The following is a 15,824-nucleotide window of genomic DNA, read 5'->3' as shown; positions in this document are numbered from 1 at the left end:
AGGCGCGGAGCTGCGGACGGCGGAGAGCGGCCAGCAGAGGGAGCCCGGCCCCCGGCCCGGCGGCGGCGGCGCTGGACGCGCGCGGGAGGCTCACGGCGGCGGCGGCGCTGGACGCGCGCGGGAGGCTCACGGCGGCGCGGCGCCTCCCCGCCCGCCCGCAGCCCGCGCCGGCGCCGCCTGGCCTCGCGGCTCCGCTCGCCGCCCCGCCGCCCCTGGGGGAGCGCCGCCGCCGCCGCCGCCAGCCCCGGGCGCCCGCCCCGCAGTCCCGGCCTCCGGTCCCGCCTGACGCGCTCGCGGCGCCCCCTGCCCCGCGCGGCCCACAGAGCGCACTGCGCCGTTCACTTCGCATTGCAGCGTTTTATTGTTTTCTCGAGTTTTTGTCGTTTTCGTCTCGCTCCGGAGCGAAAAGTGAAAACCTGAGGTGGAGCCCGCAGGCCGGGCGAGCAAAAAACGCCCGGGAGCAGGGGCCGAGGGGCTGGCGGGGTGGGGGCTTCTCCGGGGGCCGGGGGCCCTCTCCGCAGCCAAGGACCTCCTCCCCACCCCCCAGCCCTGTACAATATAGATGCTCATGTAAAAGGAAAAAAATTATAGGCTATGAGTTAATCTCTAAATATTCTGTACACAGCAATGTACACCTTTGAATAAATTAATACCAATTTGCATATTCTGGGAACCTTAAAGCTTATTTACACAAATTACCATTTATTTCATAAATATCTTTTTTTTCCCCCGCCCCCTGGGGACTCAAGACAGAAATGCAACTCCTTCCGCTTACCCAGGGGTGGGAGGGGCGCCTGTCTGGGAGAAGAAGTGGAAGGACTAAAGGAACAGGCCCCTCTCAGCTCAAGTCTACACTGACTTCATCTTCACTGACCTCAGTTCCCCTCACCCCAGATTCTCCAGCGGTCCGGGGCTCCAGGCTAGGGGGCTTTGGGGCTTCCTCCCCTGACCCCTGCACCTTTTGGCTCCCCAGACAGCCAGCCCCTGGCTGAGCCGGGTACGAAGCCTCCCCCACAGCGCTGGAGGAACCGGGAGAGGCCCCGCCGATGACACCTTGACACCGGAGCAGACCTGGACCAAATCCAGTGGCCCCAAAGCGACTGTGTTCCGGATTCCTTGTGAGGCCCAGGGAAGTGTCCCAGGCCCCGGCTGGCCGATCAGGGTTTCATTCCGGCTGCAGCCCGCTTTCTCTCCTTTATTTAAATAAATACCCATTCTGTGCTGTACACGTCCCAAGCAGCAGGGGAGGCAACCCAGGAGGCCTGCGCGGTGGCGGCGGCGGCTGCGGCAGCGGAGCAGCAGGGCGGGCCCCCTCACTTGGGCGACTCCCTGCCGGGGGAGAGGGCTCGCTGGCTCTCCAGCCCACTCACCAGTCTCTGAATGCTCTGCAGTTCACTGGCCGCCTCTTTGGCCGCGCCGCCGGGCGACAGGGCCACGCGGGCCGGGGCCCCCACTTTGCGGAGGGCCAGCTCCGGCAGCGGGCTGGGCTCCCGGCTGTTGCCGCCGCCTGCAGCCTTGGAGCCCTCCGCCGCCAGCCCGGTGGTGAGGAGGCTAGTGCTCGGTGGGATGGAGACCGGGATCTGGTAGGGGCTGAAGCGCAGGCGGGGCCGGGCACTGCCCAGAAAGGGGCTCCGGGACAGGGAACCGGCGGCAGCCGCGGCCGCGGCCGCAGCGCTGGTGGCTGGCAGAGCCGAGGCCGCTGCCGCAGCGGCCGCCATGTAGGTGTAGGGATAGGGGAAGAGGCCTCCGAAAGTGGGCATGGGGATTCCCTGAAAGAAACAAAACAAGACAAGGGTTAGGCATCCCGCCTGGGCTGTTCCTGGGGGTGATCTGGGTGCTGGTGGCCGGGCGACAACTGCGAATCCTGGCCCTACTCTGTTCAGGAAGACGGGTGCTCACATAACCTTACTCCCCAAAGAGCTCAGGTAGTAATGAGCCATTATGCCTATGTCCAAACCCGCTTAGAGGGGAGCCCACTTAAGGTTATGATTCAGAGCGGGCCCTACCAAGCTCTGTGCCAGCTATTACTCTAGGAGTAAGGGAAGGCCATTACAGGGGGCTGACCTAGCAAAGGGCCTTGGGGGAAGAAACAGGGCCAGCCGGGGGCCAAGTGGCCAGTAGGTAACTGTGGCTGTGTTGGCAGGGAGGCGCCGCTTGCTTCCAACAGTGTCCTGCCCTGCCTTTGGATCCACAGGTGCCCCGAAGGGCTGGGGACGCATAGGACGGGAGGAGCTTTGTACACTCTCCCTCCCTCTGCCCACCTGCTCAGGGGTCTCCTGCCTGGGCCAGGAGAAGGCTCCAGATGCCAGTCTGTTCATAAACTGGCCTGAATGCAAAGAACTCCCAGTGGCTCCCTAGTGGCAGCTGAAGAAGGAATGCAGAGTCTTTGCCTGTGGAAAGCCCAGTAGCCAGGAAACCCTGCACAGAAGACCGCCTGCGGCCCAACTTTTGGATTATTTGACCTTTGAGATCATGGTTCCTTCCATGGAGTACTTGGGTATATGGGGAGGAGGGCAGGAGCTGACTGAGCTGGGCTTCCAGGGAGCCTCAGGCCTGGCTCAGGCAGGGAGAAGGAAGGGAAGTAGCTTAGTCAGAGATGACAAAATACCCTTCCTGAGAAGGTCAAGCCCTACTGAGCATTCAGACCTGGCATCTCAGAGGAAGGAGGGGGCTTCAGATCTTCAAGGTTTTGTCTCTTTCTGATGGCCATAGGAAGATCCCCTGGAGGAGGGCATGGCAACCCACTCCAGTATTCTTCCCTGGAGAATCCCCATGAACAGAGGAGCCTGACTGGCTACAGTCCATAGGGTATCATAGAGACTGAAGCGACTTAGTACGCACAGTACGATGGCCATAGGTGAGCGGTTAACCACTAGCAGTAAATCTAGTGATGCCTCCTGAGTGCTGAGTGCCTGTACCCTGGCCTTGCACCTGTTAACCAGGCTGCACTAGAAGCCCTAACTTCCCTGTGACCTCTGCGATGCCCATGCTCATCACCAGAATTTGTCTGGGGAGGAGGCATTCACATACACACAGAGTCAACCTCCAGGCAAATTAAACCTCCAGGCTCTGAACTCCACTTTCTGGAGGCTTCCTTACCAGCTCAGAGCCCCAGATACTGATGCCAGTGCCTCTAACGTTCACTCCACACACCCCTGACGCTGAGCTCTATTTGAAACTCATTTCAGAATCCCTTCCCCCACTTTAAAAATATTTGCTTCTGAACCAAAGGAGCCTTCTCAGACCTAAACTCCTATTTTCCTTTCCTTAAGATAAGATCTTAAGGGTTCAATTTGCCAGAAACCTCAGAGGGAAGAAAATGAATGTAGAGATTCCAAATCTTTCTACAGGGAATATTCCACCCAAGCAACCAAAGAGGCCACTCTCCCCTTAGGATCTTCTAATTTTGCTGCTGCCCACAGTTTCATAAGCTCTCCCCTGGGAGCTCAGAATTTCGACCTGGGCCTGAAGGACTGAGATGTGTGGCTGGGGGAGTTGGGAGACTCAGTGTTGGGGAAGGAAAAGCCCCATCCTTTGTCAGGTCGCTTCCTGAGGGTCTGAAAGGAGCCCGAGACATCTGGGAGGTGGGTCAATTTGGTGGTCAGTTATCCAGAACACACTGCAAATTCTCGTACTTTTTTTGTCCAGCCACTTTAGCCTTTTGGGGACTAATAGTAGCTCCTAAGAAAAATGTCCTGAGGCAGGCCAGGCAAGTGGACTTACAAAAGCTGGAGGCAGACCCCGTCTGACAGGGCAGAGAGTCTAATGGGTCCCAGTCTATTCTGGGTTAGAGGGAAGGAAATAGGCCCAGAGAGGGTCAGGGACTTGCCCAAGGTCACACAGGAGTCAGAAGCAATCTCCTGGCCAAATCCTGGACCTGGTCTTGGTCCCCCAGAAGCCAGGTGTGGTTCAGAGGGTCCACCGGGTCTCCCCAGGAGGGAGTCCCTGCCGGTGGAAGCCCGGAGCGCCTTCAGGCCCTATGCCTTCCACCTCTGCCCGCCTCGGATTCCCCTTCCTTCCTCATGCTGCTGCCAGCTCACAGGCCTTACCTGAGATGCCAGCATGTGCTGGGAGAGGTGGAATGGGAAGGGCCCGGCGGTGCTGGCCGCACTGCCCGCGGGACCCAGCCCGCCCGCGTCCAGCCCGGTGGCGGTCCCTGGCCCGCCGCCTCCACCACCGCCGCCGCCGCCGGCGGCCACCGAGGCTAGTAGGTGGCCCATGCCCATGGCGGAGAAGGCTCCGGGCCCCATGGCGAACTGTCCCGGGTGCAAGAAGAGCGGCTGGCCGGCCCCCAGCGGCCCGAAGAACTGCTGCCCGTGCAGGTGGCCGGAGAAGGCCAGGCCCGGCAGGTGTCCGGCGCCCAGCGGGGACGCGCTGTCCGTCTGCACCACCAGCGGCGCCAGGCCGGGCTCCTTGCCTTCGCTCGCCTCCTTGCGCCCCTCGTCCTTCCGCCGGGCTTCGGCGCGCTCCTTCTCTAGGCTCCGCAGGCCGAACGGGCCGTCCCCGCCGCTCTCGGCCGGCTCCTTGCCCCTCTCGGGGCTGCGCCGCTCCCTGGCGCGATCGGGTTCGGTCAAGCGAGGGGGGCTGCTGCTGTCCAGGGCGGGGCTGCGGCCTAGCGCCGGCCCCGCGCGTTCCTCGCCCAGCCGCTCGGGCTCCGGGTCACTGTCCGCGGCGCACGACTTCTCCTCGGCTGTGGGGAGAGAGGATGCGCGGCGTTACCGGCCCGGGGACAGACAGGCGCGAAGTCCGAGACGGAGAGACGTGCACAAGCCTGCTCTCGGGGAGGCCACGTCGGAGGAACTCCTGGAAGCTCGGGGTTGTAGGGGTCACCCCATCCAAGATCCCTTATTTACGCGAGGGGTGGGGGGGAGAGGGGGAGGAAAGTGAACCCGGCAGAGGAGGCCTTGCTGCCGCAGAGTCACACAGCGCCAGGGCCCTAGGCTCAGAGCCCAGAAGGATATGCGGGCCACCAGGGACCGCACTCAGAGGAGGCCTGGGGTAGAGGCCTGTCCCAGACTCGCCGCTGACGCTCTCCCCAGGCCTTCAGTTAGCCAGATGCTGAGCACCGAGCCAACCCAGCGCCCGGGGGACACCCTCCCCTTCTCCTCCCGGCCCCACCCTCACCTCTGGTCCGGTGCAGGCGCAGGGGACTGGGCGCCGTCCCCGGAGAGGGTGGCGGTTCCCGCGCAGGGGGAGGGTCGCAGGACGAGGCGTCCGACTCCGCGCCGTCGCGCTCCGGCTTGCAGTGCTCCTCGTACAGGCGCAACGACGGCAGCGTCAGCTGCTTCCTGGGGATGAGCCGCGGGAGCGGTGTGAGCGCTGCCCACCCTCTGGCCCCTCCACGCCCTGCTCCCCCAGGCACCCGCCTGCCGGCAGCCCCGCGCACCCTCACCTTTTCTCCCGCCGGCCGTTCCCGGTGTCCCGGAAGCCCTTGGCAAACGGGTTGTTGTCAATCTTAAGCTGCGTGATCTGCGGGGACCAAGGGGGCGGTGCCAGGTCAGGCTGCGGGCTCGTCTAGCCTGGCCCGGGGCACCTGGAGGTCAGAGGCTGTTCGCCCCAGAGGAGAGCCCCCGGGGAGGGTACCCTGGGTACCCGCCCACCTGGGCTGGGCCGCTCCAAGCCACAAGGCAAGGTGAGGTCGGCGGGCGGACCTCGAAGAAAGCGACCTCCAAAAACTATATTCGAGGTATAATCCCTCGACTTGCACACACAAGCCCAAAGCTGTGCACCCCTAGTGGAAATCTGTCCAAGCGAGCATGCAGGCCCACCTGGCCATTCGAGTTAAGGGAACCCGGCACCTGAGCAGGAGCACACCCAGGTCAGCAGACACACACGTCGACAATCACAGGCACGGTCCCCGCACATGCAAGTACACACATGTAAAACAAGTGCCCAGGGAATCAAACGAATTCACACGCCTCCACACGGATTCAAGGCACTTCAAATGGTGCACGCATATACCGGCCCAGGACAGATCGATTCACAATGACAGAAAAAAAAAAAAAAAATACGGCCGGCAGGACACTCAGACACTGTCCTTCAACCCAGAGTGGTGCACACAGACTTGGGCCTTAGCAGGGGGGTTGCCTTGCCCCTCTACAGAGAGGGTGTAGAAAGATAGCAGCCAGGAAAAGCCCTTTCCCTTGAAGGAAAAGTCTCCAAGCACATCCCAAGGGGTCCCAGGCCTGAACTGACCCAGAGAGGGATGGGGGCGGGAGGGATGGTGGCTGTCACCTGTCCCCCCCGACCACCTCTGGCTCGCCCAGGAGAGGGAAAACTAGGCCCTGGGTTCCCAGCAGCCGGAAAGCCTGGGCAGATTGCCTCGGGCGCCCTCTTTTCATTTAAATTCCCATCCCTGAGCCAAGAAATAAACGAATAAAATGTAAAAATGTCAGCGCGGGCCCGGAGTCTCCGCTAATTGCTAAGTAAACATCCCCACCCCAAGGAGCGCCCAGCTGTTCGCGCGCCCGGGGGAGCGTGTGCGTACGTGTTGCGGGCCTACGAGAAAGAGCCCGGGGGGTTTCGCTGGGTGCTGCGCTTACAGAGACTGGGGGCCCGGGAGCCGACCGTGAGGGTGCCGGCGAGGGGGGTGGGGAGGGGCGGACGTGCAGGGGGCCGCGGGCGGGTGTGAGTGGATGGTCGGAGGCCGCCCGACCCGCGCACCTTGTCGTTCTGGTAGGCGGTGACCGCGATGAAGTCGGTCTCGGGGAACACGTAGGTGCGGAACGTGCTGTAGGGCAGCTTCAGGATGTCGTTGGCTCGCACGATGTGGAAGCGCGGTTGGTACTTGTGCATGGAGTTCAAGATGGTCTGCAGGGAGGGCGAGGGTCAGCCGACAGCCCTCAGCCTGCCTCCCGAGCCTCTCTATTCTCTGGGGACCGGACCTCCTGCGATTTTTCTCTCTCACGTTCTGTCTTTCCCACTTCACCCCCAAACCTTCCCCCCTTTTCTGCTGTCTTCTCTGCTCCTTACCTCCCCATATTAATTTTTCTCCCACCCGCCTCGATTTTCTTTATCACAGTTTCTCTTTTCATTAAAAAAAAAAATGACCCCAGCTGGAAACCGAAATAAAACAAAACTCGCTACCATTCCACTCTTAACTTCTCTTCCTCTTCATGGCTAAGCCCCTAGTAAACCCAGGCAGAGAAGACTGGGGCCTTTGTGGCCTCACCGACCTGCCCTACCTCCGGATGGGGTAGTCCCTTTAGCCCCGTGAACTGCCCCTTTCCATTCACTGGGGCCCTGGCTCAGGCAGAAGCGGTGAGAACCCCAAAATCCCTTCTCCCAGGTCAGGCATCTGCCTGAAGGAGGAGGGAAAGGTAAGGAGAGGAGTTGTTTGACCTTTTAAATCTCCTCCTTTGGGGATGGGGATGGAAATCGGGTCTTGGGGAAGGGTGAGAACCAACTGAGCTCCTGGGCCAGTCTTCCAAGCTCAGACCCCAAAGACCACTGGCTCCACAACCCGTCCCAGCTGCACCTGCCTCCTGCTCGACTCCAGAAGGGAGTTTGGAAGGCCTGAGATTTTGAGAGTTTGGGAAGTGAAATTGTGAGCAGCCTGGAGCTTAGTGGCCGCGAACCCCAACATTCCCCAGGCTTGCAGAGCAGAACCTCTGCTCCCAGGCCCAGCCGGCAAAGGCCACAGGGCAGTGATCTGGGCAGGGGCACTTTGGGGGTTCTGCGAGCACTCCCTTCTGGGGAACCGGGGGTCTCCTCTCCTCCCCACCACCCCCTGTGGTGCACTTGCAGTCTTCGACCCCCATCAGCACTTGGCCTGCACTCACGAAGCCGTGCTTGTCCGAGATGTTGTTGGTCAGCTTCAGCTTGTGGAAGGCCACCGGCTTGGCCATCCACTGCTCCCCCGTGGCCGGGCTGTCCGGGTGGATGTACATCCGTTTGGGCATCTCGGGGTCGGCCTTGCCTGCCACCATCCAGCGCGAGTTATGGAATTTATACCGGCAGTCATCAGCGGCCACAATGTCCATCAGCAGGATGTATTTGGCCTTCTTGTCCAGGCCGCTGACTCGCACCTTGAAGGGAGGAAACATCCTCCTGCGAGAAAGTGAAAGAGGGAGAGGTCAGGGAAGCCAGTGGATCTCGAGGACCCCTCTCCCCCAACCTTAAGCTTTGCCACACATGCTCCTCTGTTGCCCTTGCTCTGCCCTCTTAGGAAGGTCTGGGAGATCCCACCTGTGGTGGTTATTCCTAGGAGATCCCATTTCTACCTGTCAAGACCCTCTCCTGTTATGAGGCTTGCCCTCAGCCCTATGCTCAGATCTAGTGACCCCTTTTTTCTCCCTCATCTGAGATGAAAGCCGAGCTCCAAGAAAGAAATCCAAGGCCCTTACAAATATACCCGCTTCTCATGAACCTCCCTGAAATTCGTTCGTGGGAATATATCCACTTAGGGCTGAAGCTCTCAGAAGTGCAGTCGGATGTTTGTTTGGGGGAAGGAACTGGGTTACAGCAGCAGAACAAGGACCCTGACCCTGAAGTTCGGGCGAAGAGGGTGAGTGAGCCGAGGCCTGGATTCTCCGCGTCCGAGCCAGAAGCTTGAGCGGTTGGCGATTGTAGCTTTTCTTCCGGCTTCGGGCCCTAGGGAGCCGTGTGCCTCCGGAGCTCCTGGTTCCTCGGCCCGGACAAGGCTCACAGGCCGGGTCAGGCTGCGGCTGGGCCGGCTCGCGGCGGAGAAGGGCCGCGACCGGCGGGAACCGGAGGGCCGTGCTGGGCCTAGCGGGGGTGAGAGTCTCATTCCGGGCTCCGGAGTAGGAGGAGAGCGCGGGAGACGTCGCATCTTCGCGGAGCACCGAGCCAGACTCGCCTCGGAAGCAGGAGAGAGGGGTCTCGGAGCTGAGGAGTTGCGGCCGAGACCGCTGAGACCCTCCAGGGCCGAGCTGCGAGGCCTCCTCGGCTTTGGAACTCTGAGCGCTGGGGGACTGTTCTTCAGGAGCACGTTTTCGTTTTCATTTGGGAGACTTCGATGCTTCGGTTTTTTTTTTTTTTTTTAAAGAAAAATTCGTTCGGTGCCAAATGAGAAAAGTCAACTCGATCGTCTGTGCATGGCTCGGGGGCCGGAGCTGGGACCTGGGAGCCGCGGGCTGTGGGCTCGGCGCTGGTCGGTGCTGTCGGGTGCCCCTCCCGCCCACCCGCGCGCCCTTCGGCCAGCCGGCCGCCCTACCTCCCGGACTTGGTGATGACCATCTCGGTGCCCAGCTTGTGGAACTGGTCCCACAGCTCCTTGGCCTCCAGCGTCACCTTGGGGTCGTCCTCCACCTCGTCCTCGGGCTCCAAGCTCTTAAGCGAGCGCAGATGAGCGCCGGGCGGATGCGGGCCGAGTGCCGAGACGTGCAGCCCCGCCTCGGCCGCCGCCGCCGCCGCCGCCGCCGCCGCCGCCGCCCCCGCCAAGCCCGGGTCGGGCAGCGGCTTGGCCAGAGCGCCGGGCGGCAGCGCGAGAGCCGGGAAGAAGGAGGGCTGCGCCGCCGCCAGGAAGGCGGACATGGGGAAGTCGGCCGGCCGTGGCGCGTGGAACGGGTGGTAAGCCATGGCGCTGGCCGCCAGCGCCGGCTCTCTCATCGGGACATCCGGCCCAGGCGCCCGGGGGCCAGGGCCGGGGGCGCGCGGCTCGGACCCCCGGCCCGGGCGGCGGCGCGCACGGAGGAAGGGCGACCCGAGTGACAAGCGCGGTGGCGGCTCCTCCCGGTTCCCCGTCCGGCGCACGGCGAGGGACGCGGGGCGCTGGGCGCGGGGGCGGCGGGGGCTCTGCGCGGGGCTGGGCTGGGCTGGGCCGCTCCGGCGCCGGGGACCACGCGCGACTGGTTAGATCTTGTCGTGATCTCTGGAAAACTGTGACTATCTCACATGTCCTGCCCTGCTCGGATCCCCTGCGCTAACGAGCCAGGCCCCCCTTGATTGCTGATTTTACGCTTTTTGGACCAATTGTGGGTCTCCGGGGGCGGGGTTTTGACAGCTCAGGCCAAGCTCAGAGCGGGAGGGGGGGCCCGGGGAGAAGGTGTCGGAAGCCTCAGCAGTAAGAAAACATGTCAACAGAATAAAATATTAACCAATGACGGGCCAGCGGGCCCCGAGACCCCTCCCACTGCCCTGGCCCCCACCCCACCGCCAGCGCCCACGGCTGCCTGCGCCCGGACGGGAAAGCGCGGCGGGCCGACCCGACCCGCCGAAAGGGCCTGAGGCGGGGGGCGCTCGGGCGCCAGGGCCCGCGGGGAAGGACCCCCAGCCCCAAGCCGCCCCAAGTACAAAGCATTGACATGGCCCCGCGAGGAGAGGGGGCGCCCTCCTTCTCCCACGCCCGGCGGCCCCGCAGCCCCGGCCCGCGCCCCGGCTTGGCCTCCGACCCCGCTCCCGGCCGCGGCGCCGCCCGGGCCCCTCCACTCCGAAGGGAGGCAGCGGGTGCTGGAAGGAGAGGCCGGTGGGCGGGCGAGGCGGGAGGTGCCGGCTGCCGAGGTCCCGGAGCGGAACCCAGGTGGCGGGAGCCGGTGAGTGCGGCGGTGGCAGAGCCCTGGTGGGGCCGGCGGGGGCGGGAGGCGGACGCGGCCTTTCCTCGGGGAACTCGGGGACCCCCCTAGCCCGCGCCGACCCCCTCACAGGAAGCCCCTGGAAGAACCAGGAGTTCCGGGAAAGCCCTTGGACTCAGCCCAGTATCCGTTTGCGTCCCCGAGCTAGTCGGAGCTCTCCCAGGAGAGCCGGTCCTCTGGACCGGGAAGTCGTGAGCGCACCTTCCGCCGGGCACCGGGCGGCAAGACGCCGGCGGATCCAGCCCCCAGGTTCTTGACCCAACGAATTTTCGTCGCATCCGGTACCAGAGACACAAGCATGCCCCATCCTCAACACCGGCATCCTCTCTAGGCCACTTTCCTGGAATTGGTTCCCAGCTCTCGAAAGCTCACGTCTCCCAGGTTCCGTGGTGCCGACTAGCTAGTGTGGGGGTCTGAGTGTCTGTGCGCACCTGCAGTTGAACCTCCCTCCCCCCACCCCGCAGCCAGACTTCGTTCTCCCGCAGGACCAGGGTTTTCTCCCGCCCTCAGTGTGTGTGTGTGTGTGTGTGTGTGTGTGTCTCGCGCCCACGGTGGAAGTTCCCTCTGTGCTCAGCGGGAGTCGAACTTAAGGCGGGCAGCCACACACCTGCCTCGGATCAATCTCGAGCCCTGACACTGCCTGATTCCTGGCGGTCGGAGGGCCAGACGGACCACGCACTGGACACGGGTGGCACTCCTGCCCGCACGCCCGATTCCAATGCGAGTTAGTTCGGCCGGCGCGGACTCTGTCCCGGCGTGATGGGCGCGCACAGCCCACACCCACAGTGTCCATGCGCTGCGCACACCAGTCGCAGGGAATCTTTATGCTGCACACGCAGACCTGGCGTGTAAAGTCTGATCACCCCGGGCAGTGCAGTTTGGGGACCGGCCGGAGTGGTTTGGCCTCCTCGACCTTTTTTCTACTTTCCTGAGCCGACCCCAGAGATCTTGCTACATCCCTATACAGCGCGCCACAGGACGCCGCCCCCAGAGGGTTTTCCTTCCCGACCTCACTCTACACTGGGTCGCTCCTCTCTTAGTGCCTCCTCTCTGTCTAGAACGAATCTTTGACTCTGCGCCGCGCAGTCTATGCAGCCGGAGCCAGATACATTGCTGCTTTGCCCCGGCAAAGTCCTGCCGGCTCCATCTTAGGCGAGATGTTGCCCCTGGGGAGGGACGTGTGTGGATAGGATTGCGCAGCTGGTGGGGTGACCAGATAACAGCCAGCGTTCCGTAGCCAGAAATCCGGGCTCTGGCCTGGGAATCCGCGCATGCATTTGCAAAGTCGTGTGTGTACGCGTACTTTCAAACTTAAGAATGGCGTGGAGAACACCTAAGTGTGTGCAATTTGAACATTTTCCTGGGGAAGGTCTGTACCTGGTAAAGGGGTCCAAGACCCAGAGAATTTGAAACACGCTGGCCCAGGTTGTTTGCCTAAGAAACCGCGCGGCGACGGTGCAGCGGCTGCCTTTGGGGGACCACGATCCCACCTGGCCACAGCCACTGGGCCACGGACTTGCCCTCTGGCGGCCGCGGGCTCTTTCTCGGCCCGGACCCCATCAGCTGCCCTGCCCCGCCATCCCGCAACCAACACGAGGTCCCGCTACAGCCACTCTTTAATAGTCTGAATTTTCGTCCCCATTCCCCCCACCGCACCCAACACCTCCCGCCAAACTCTCCAGCGAGGAATATCCTTGGCTCAACGAAAACCCGCGAAGCGGAGGCCCAGGCAGCCCTGGAGCTGCGCCGTGCGGCGTTCAGCTCTCGCTCGGCCCCTCCCCCGCTGGGTCTCCCCTCCCCTTCCCCTTCCCGGGAACAGGCGCCTCCGGGGGGTCCCCAGGGCTGAGAGTGCGTGTCTCTTTAAGAGGCCCCGGGGGGCGCCTCGCGAGCCGCCCGGGGCTGGAGGGGGAGGGCGCGGGCGGGAGCGGCTGGCGCCAGGCGGCCGAGGCTCCACAACAAAGCTCCGGCCCCTGTCACTTCGCATCGGTCGAGCCCCGCAGACGGGCGGGGGACGCGCGCTCGGCCGCGCCCCCACCCCCTCCCCGGCCGTCCAGGGCCCGGGCGTCGGGCGGGCGCGGGCCTCTGGCCTCTGGCCTCCGGCCTCCGGAGCGTTGCACGCGCTCCGGACGCTCTGCGCCTCCCGCAACCCGGAAACCCGGCGGGGGCGGCCTGGGCCGGGTGTGGCCGCGGCCCTGAGCCTGGGCGGGCTGCCGTCGGTCCCTGGCCCCTAACCTTCCGTGGGGTCAGGGCGTCTTCCCGGGGTTGGTCCCGCCGGTGTCTCGGGCTGTGTCCCTGGGCGGGGATCCGCCTGGAGTGATGGCCTGGGGGGCACGGGCCTGTGGCAGAGGGGACACGCGTCCCCGCGGGTAGCGGGGCGCTGGCCTGAGGCGGGTACCAAGTGCGCGGTGGTTTAGGAGTGTGCCCGGGCTGAGCGCGGGTGACGCACGGGGCCCTGCGCCTGTGACCAGCAGCGGAGGTGCCGCGGGGCGCGTGCATCCTCGCCTTGGCTTGTTGTGTGCGCAGGAAGGAGGGAAGAGGAGGGCAGCATTGCCTCCCATCCCCGTCTCCTCGACCGGACCCGCGCCTTCCGGAGCCTTGGCGCCAGCCAGCCCCGTTCAGTGGCCGGGCCCGGCTCCCCCGCAGTCCCGGGTCTGCCCAGGCTGGGGGCCGCGGCCTCAATGACCCCGGCCCGCAGCGGCCCGGCCTGTCCCGTCCACTTAGACAAATTGCGGCTGACAGGCGCGCAGTCTCTCTGGAGTCGCCGCCCGCCCGTCGCCTCCCTCCCGACCCAATTACCGCGCGCAGGGTCGGGCCAAGTGGCTGGGACCGGGCGGAGGGCGCGGGAGGCGCGACCTGTTCTCCGCCGGTCTTGCGCGAGGCCTGGCGGCCGGGCCCCTTCTTCCGGTCAGGTTCTGGGGATGCCCGGTAGCAGCACGGCCCCTGGGGTCCTGTCCCCGGGCTTCCAGGCTGGCGGGAGGCCCGGGCTGACAGCCCCGGCCCTCGAGGGTGGTCGCTCCGCACTTTCGAGGGCAAGCAAGGTCGCAGGGCCCCAACACCCAGGACGCGTCCCTGCCGGACTTTGGGCGACTTCCCCAGAGTTTGGGGGGCTCCATCATTCCGGGAGCTCCCGGGACTATTCTGTGCGCTGGGGTCGAGGTCCCGGGGTCGCAGCGGTCCGCTTGGGACGCAGGGGTCGGTAAAAGTGAGGTGGACCTGCACAGGTGTGAGTTCTCAGGTGTGGGTGCCTGGGATCGTGGCAGAGTGAACAGGCCACGCTGCTCTGTGGCTTGAGGGGGCAAAGCACAGGAAGGACCCCCGTGCCCGCCCCCTCCGCCCCCCCCCCCCCCCCCACGACCAGCCCACCTGCGAGAGAGGGGCGGGGCTGGCCTGAGCGCTCTCACCAGGTTTTCCATTCGCTTTCTGCAGAGACGCTTTGCCGGATTCCCTGGAGCAGCTTCGAGGGCAGTTCGTGACAATCGGGTTCCAGCGTCGCCTCACCCGCCCTTCCGTCTCCCTTCCAAAGAGCTACCTGGCCTGTCCCATTAGCCTCTAGGCGTCCAACCAATCTTTTGCTTTTTTGACCTGCAGCTTCCTCTTGGATCTTGGACCTTGTTGCTTGTCTCTGCTGGGTATGTTCCTGTCCCCCCATTTTGCAGATGAGCCTAGAGGGGCAGTCATTTACTGGGGGCCACACAGCTACTGGTGGCAGAGCTGAGATGGGACCCATGGACCTTAAAAGAGAGCAAGGCCACTTCCTTAGCAAGTTAGTGATGTTGTTGCTGGCCCACTACCTACACCTGCACGGGCAGCCAGGCAATACTGAGACCCCTGGGCCCCAACCCTCAGGCTGGGCTCTGGGTTCTTCGAATCCAAGATAGTCCCAGATGTTCTTCCCTTTTGCCCCTAGAGTTTCCAGCTCTAGGTCTGCCGGAGGGGGCTACTTTCTCAGTGACACAGGGACTTCGAAGCAGCTTCAAAGCCAGCCAGAGGCCAGGGCTGGATGCTCTTAGGGGTAGGGAATTGGGGAGACAGAGCCAGAGTCTTGGACTGTGTGGGGGCCCAGGACAGGGAGGTCGATGCAGAACAGAGCCCCCTAAGGGAACTGGCCAGGACACGTGAGGCCGCAGGGAGCAGACAGGGGTCAGCAGATTAGCTGTGTGACTTCTTAACCTGGGACAAGGGCTCAGGCTTCTCATCTGCCAAAATGAGGACCGAATAGCTCTCTGGGGGTGTCTTCCAGTTTAGAGATTCTCTGATCTGTGAAAATCAGAAAAATCAGCAGCGAGCAACCATTTCCAATCTTGGGCTGGCAGCTGCCTGCTCTGGCCTCGGCTTGCTTGCAGAGGAGTTGACACTAGTGTTGGACACAGGTTGGTGCCCCTGAATTTACCGTGGGGCCACTGGGCCATGGCTCTAGTCAATCCCAGACAGTGCCCTGCCTCCTTGAGCTGCCACCCCAGTTCCCATCAGCCTCTGCGCAAACCATGAAGGTATTTTTTCCCCCTCCATCAAATTGGGAGAAAGTCCATAGTAATTTGCCTGTTGAGCGGGTAGCACTGTAAGAACCAGGGAGGTCACATGGCTTCCTCAAGGTCACCTGGTCAGGCCATAATTAGATTCATGTTCTCCTAGGTGATGCCATCCTGTGGGGGGCGGTGGGGGGGGGGGTAGCTGCTGGAGGTGAGGCAGAGATTGCCCTGGGAGTTATCTCTAGAGGACAGGAGGCTGGCTGCTCCAGGGCCAGTGGGCAGTAAGGCCCCCCACCCTGGGGCCCAGTCTCACTTCCAGCTGATTACAGGCTGTGGCAGGGTCTATAACCTCTCCAATTAGCCGGAGGCCAGACCCAAGGCCTCTCTGATAACCCCAGCTCCAGTGGCAGCCGCCATGGGGCCAGCTTATCTGGCCTCTCTTATCCTCCCCCTTCCCCCACATACTCCAAGAGTTGCCCTGGCTGCGAGCAGATGAATAACCAGATTGTCCTGCAAGCTCAGCCAGCAAGTCCAGCCCTACACCCACCACTTTCCCTGACCGAGGGAGGCCACAGCTGTTTTTTGCACCCCCTGGAGGGAACGGGCTGAGCCAGGGAGGACTCCTGACTCTAGGCTGTCAGTCAGTCCCTGAGTGGTTGGGGAGCACTCCTGGCTCTTCATCTTTGCCCCAGCGTCTGTGTGCCTGAGGGTGGGTGAGAGAGCTGGATCCTGCCTGGAGCTCTGGACGCGTCCCCAAGGAGCCAGCCAGTAGGCACAGGCAGGCTGGGGGCACCCCTCTCTCTCCCGGCCCCCTTTTGACTGA

General features: G+C 63.4%; 1 protein-coding gene across 1 annotated transcript; it reads right to left on the bottom strand.

Moving 5' to 3' along the window:
• Positions 1-348: 348 nt before the first annotated feature.
• On the bottom strand, positions 349-9,933 carry TBX2 (T-box transcription factor 2). The gene is made up of 7 exons (XM_055577399.1): positions 9,176-9,933; positions 7,782-8,049; positions 6,664-6,810; positions 5,393-5,469; positions 5,125-5,288; positions 4,050-4,690; positions 349-1,769 (listed from the first exon to the last, which is right to left on the bottom strand). The coding sequence occupies exons 1-7, from the start codon at positions 9,568-9,570 to the stop codon at positions 1,314-1,316; spliced, it is 2,148 nt and encodes a 715-aa protein (XP_055433374.1). The 5' UTR covers positions 9,571-9,933; the 3' UTR covers positions 349-1,313.
• Between the last annotated feature and the right edge of the window lie 5,891 nt (positions 9,934-15,824).

The sequence above is a fragment of the Bubalus kerabau genome, chromosome 4 (assembly GCF_029407905.1).
Source record: "Bubalus kerabau isolate K-KA32 ecotype Philippines breed swamp buffalo chromosome 4, PCC_UOA_SB_1v2, whole genome shotgun sequence".
In the NCBI taxonomy this organism is placed as follows: Eukaryota; Metazoa; Chordata; class Mammalia; order Artiodactyla; family Bovidae; genus Bubalus; species Bubalus kerabau.
Note: the sequence above shows the minus strand (reverse complement) of the source record. Positions and strands in the feature narration are given on the sequence as shown.

Coding starts and splice junctions, on each gene's coding strand:
- TBX2 (XM_055577399.1), bottom strand. CDS start 9,570: ATGAGAGAGCCGGCGCTGGCGGCCAGCGCCATGGCTTACCACCCGTTC. Junction 5,470..6,663: donor CCGCCTACCAGAACGACAAG/GTGCGCGGGTCG, acceptor TGGTCCCCGCAG/ATCACGCAGCTTAAGATTGA. Junction 1,770..4,049: donor AGCACATGCTGGCATCTCAG/GTAAGGCCTGTG, acceptor TGTTTCTTTCAG/GGAATCCCCATGCCCACTTT.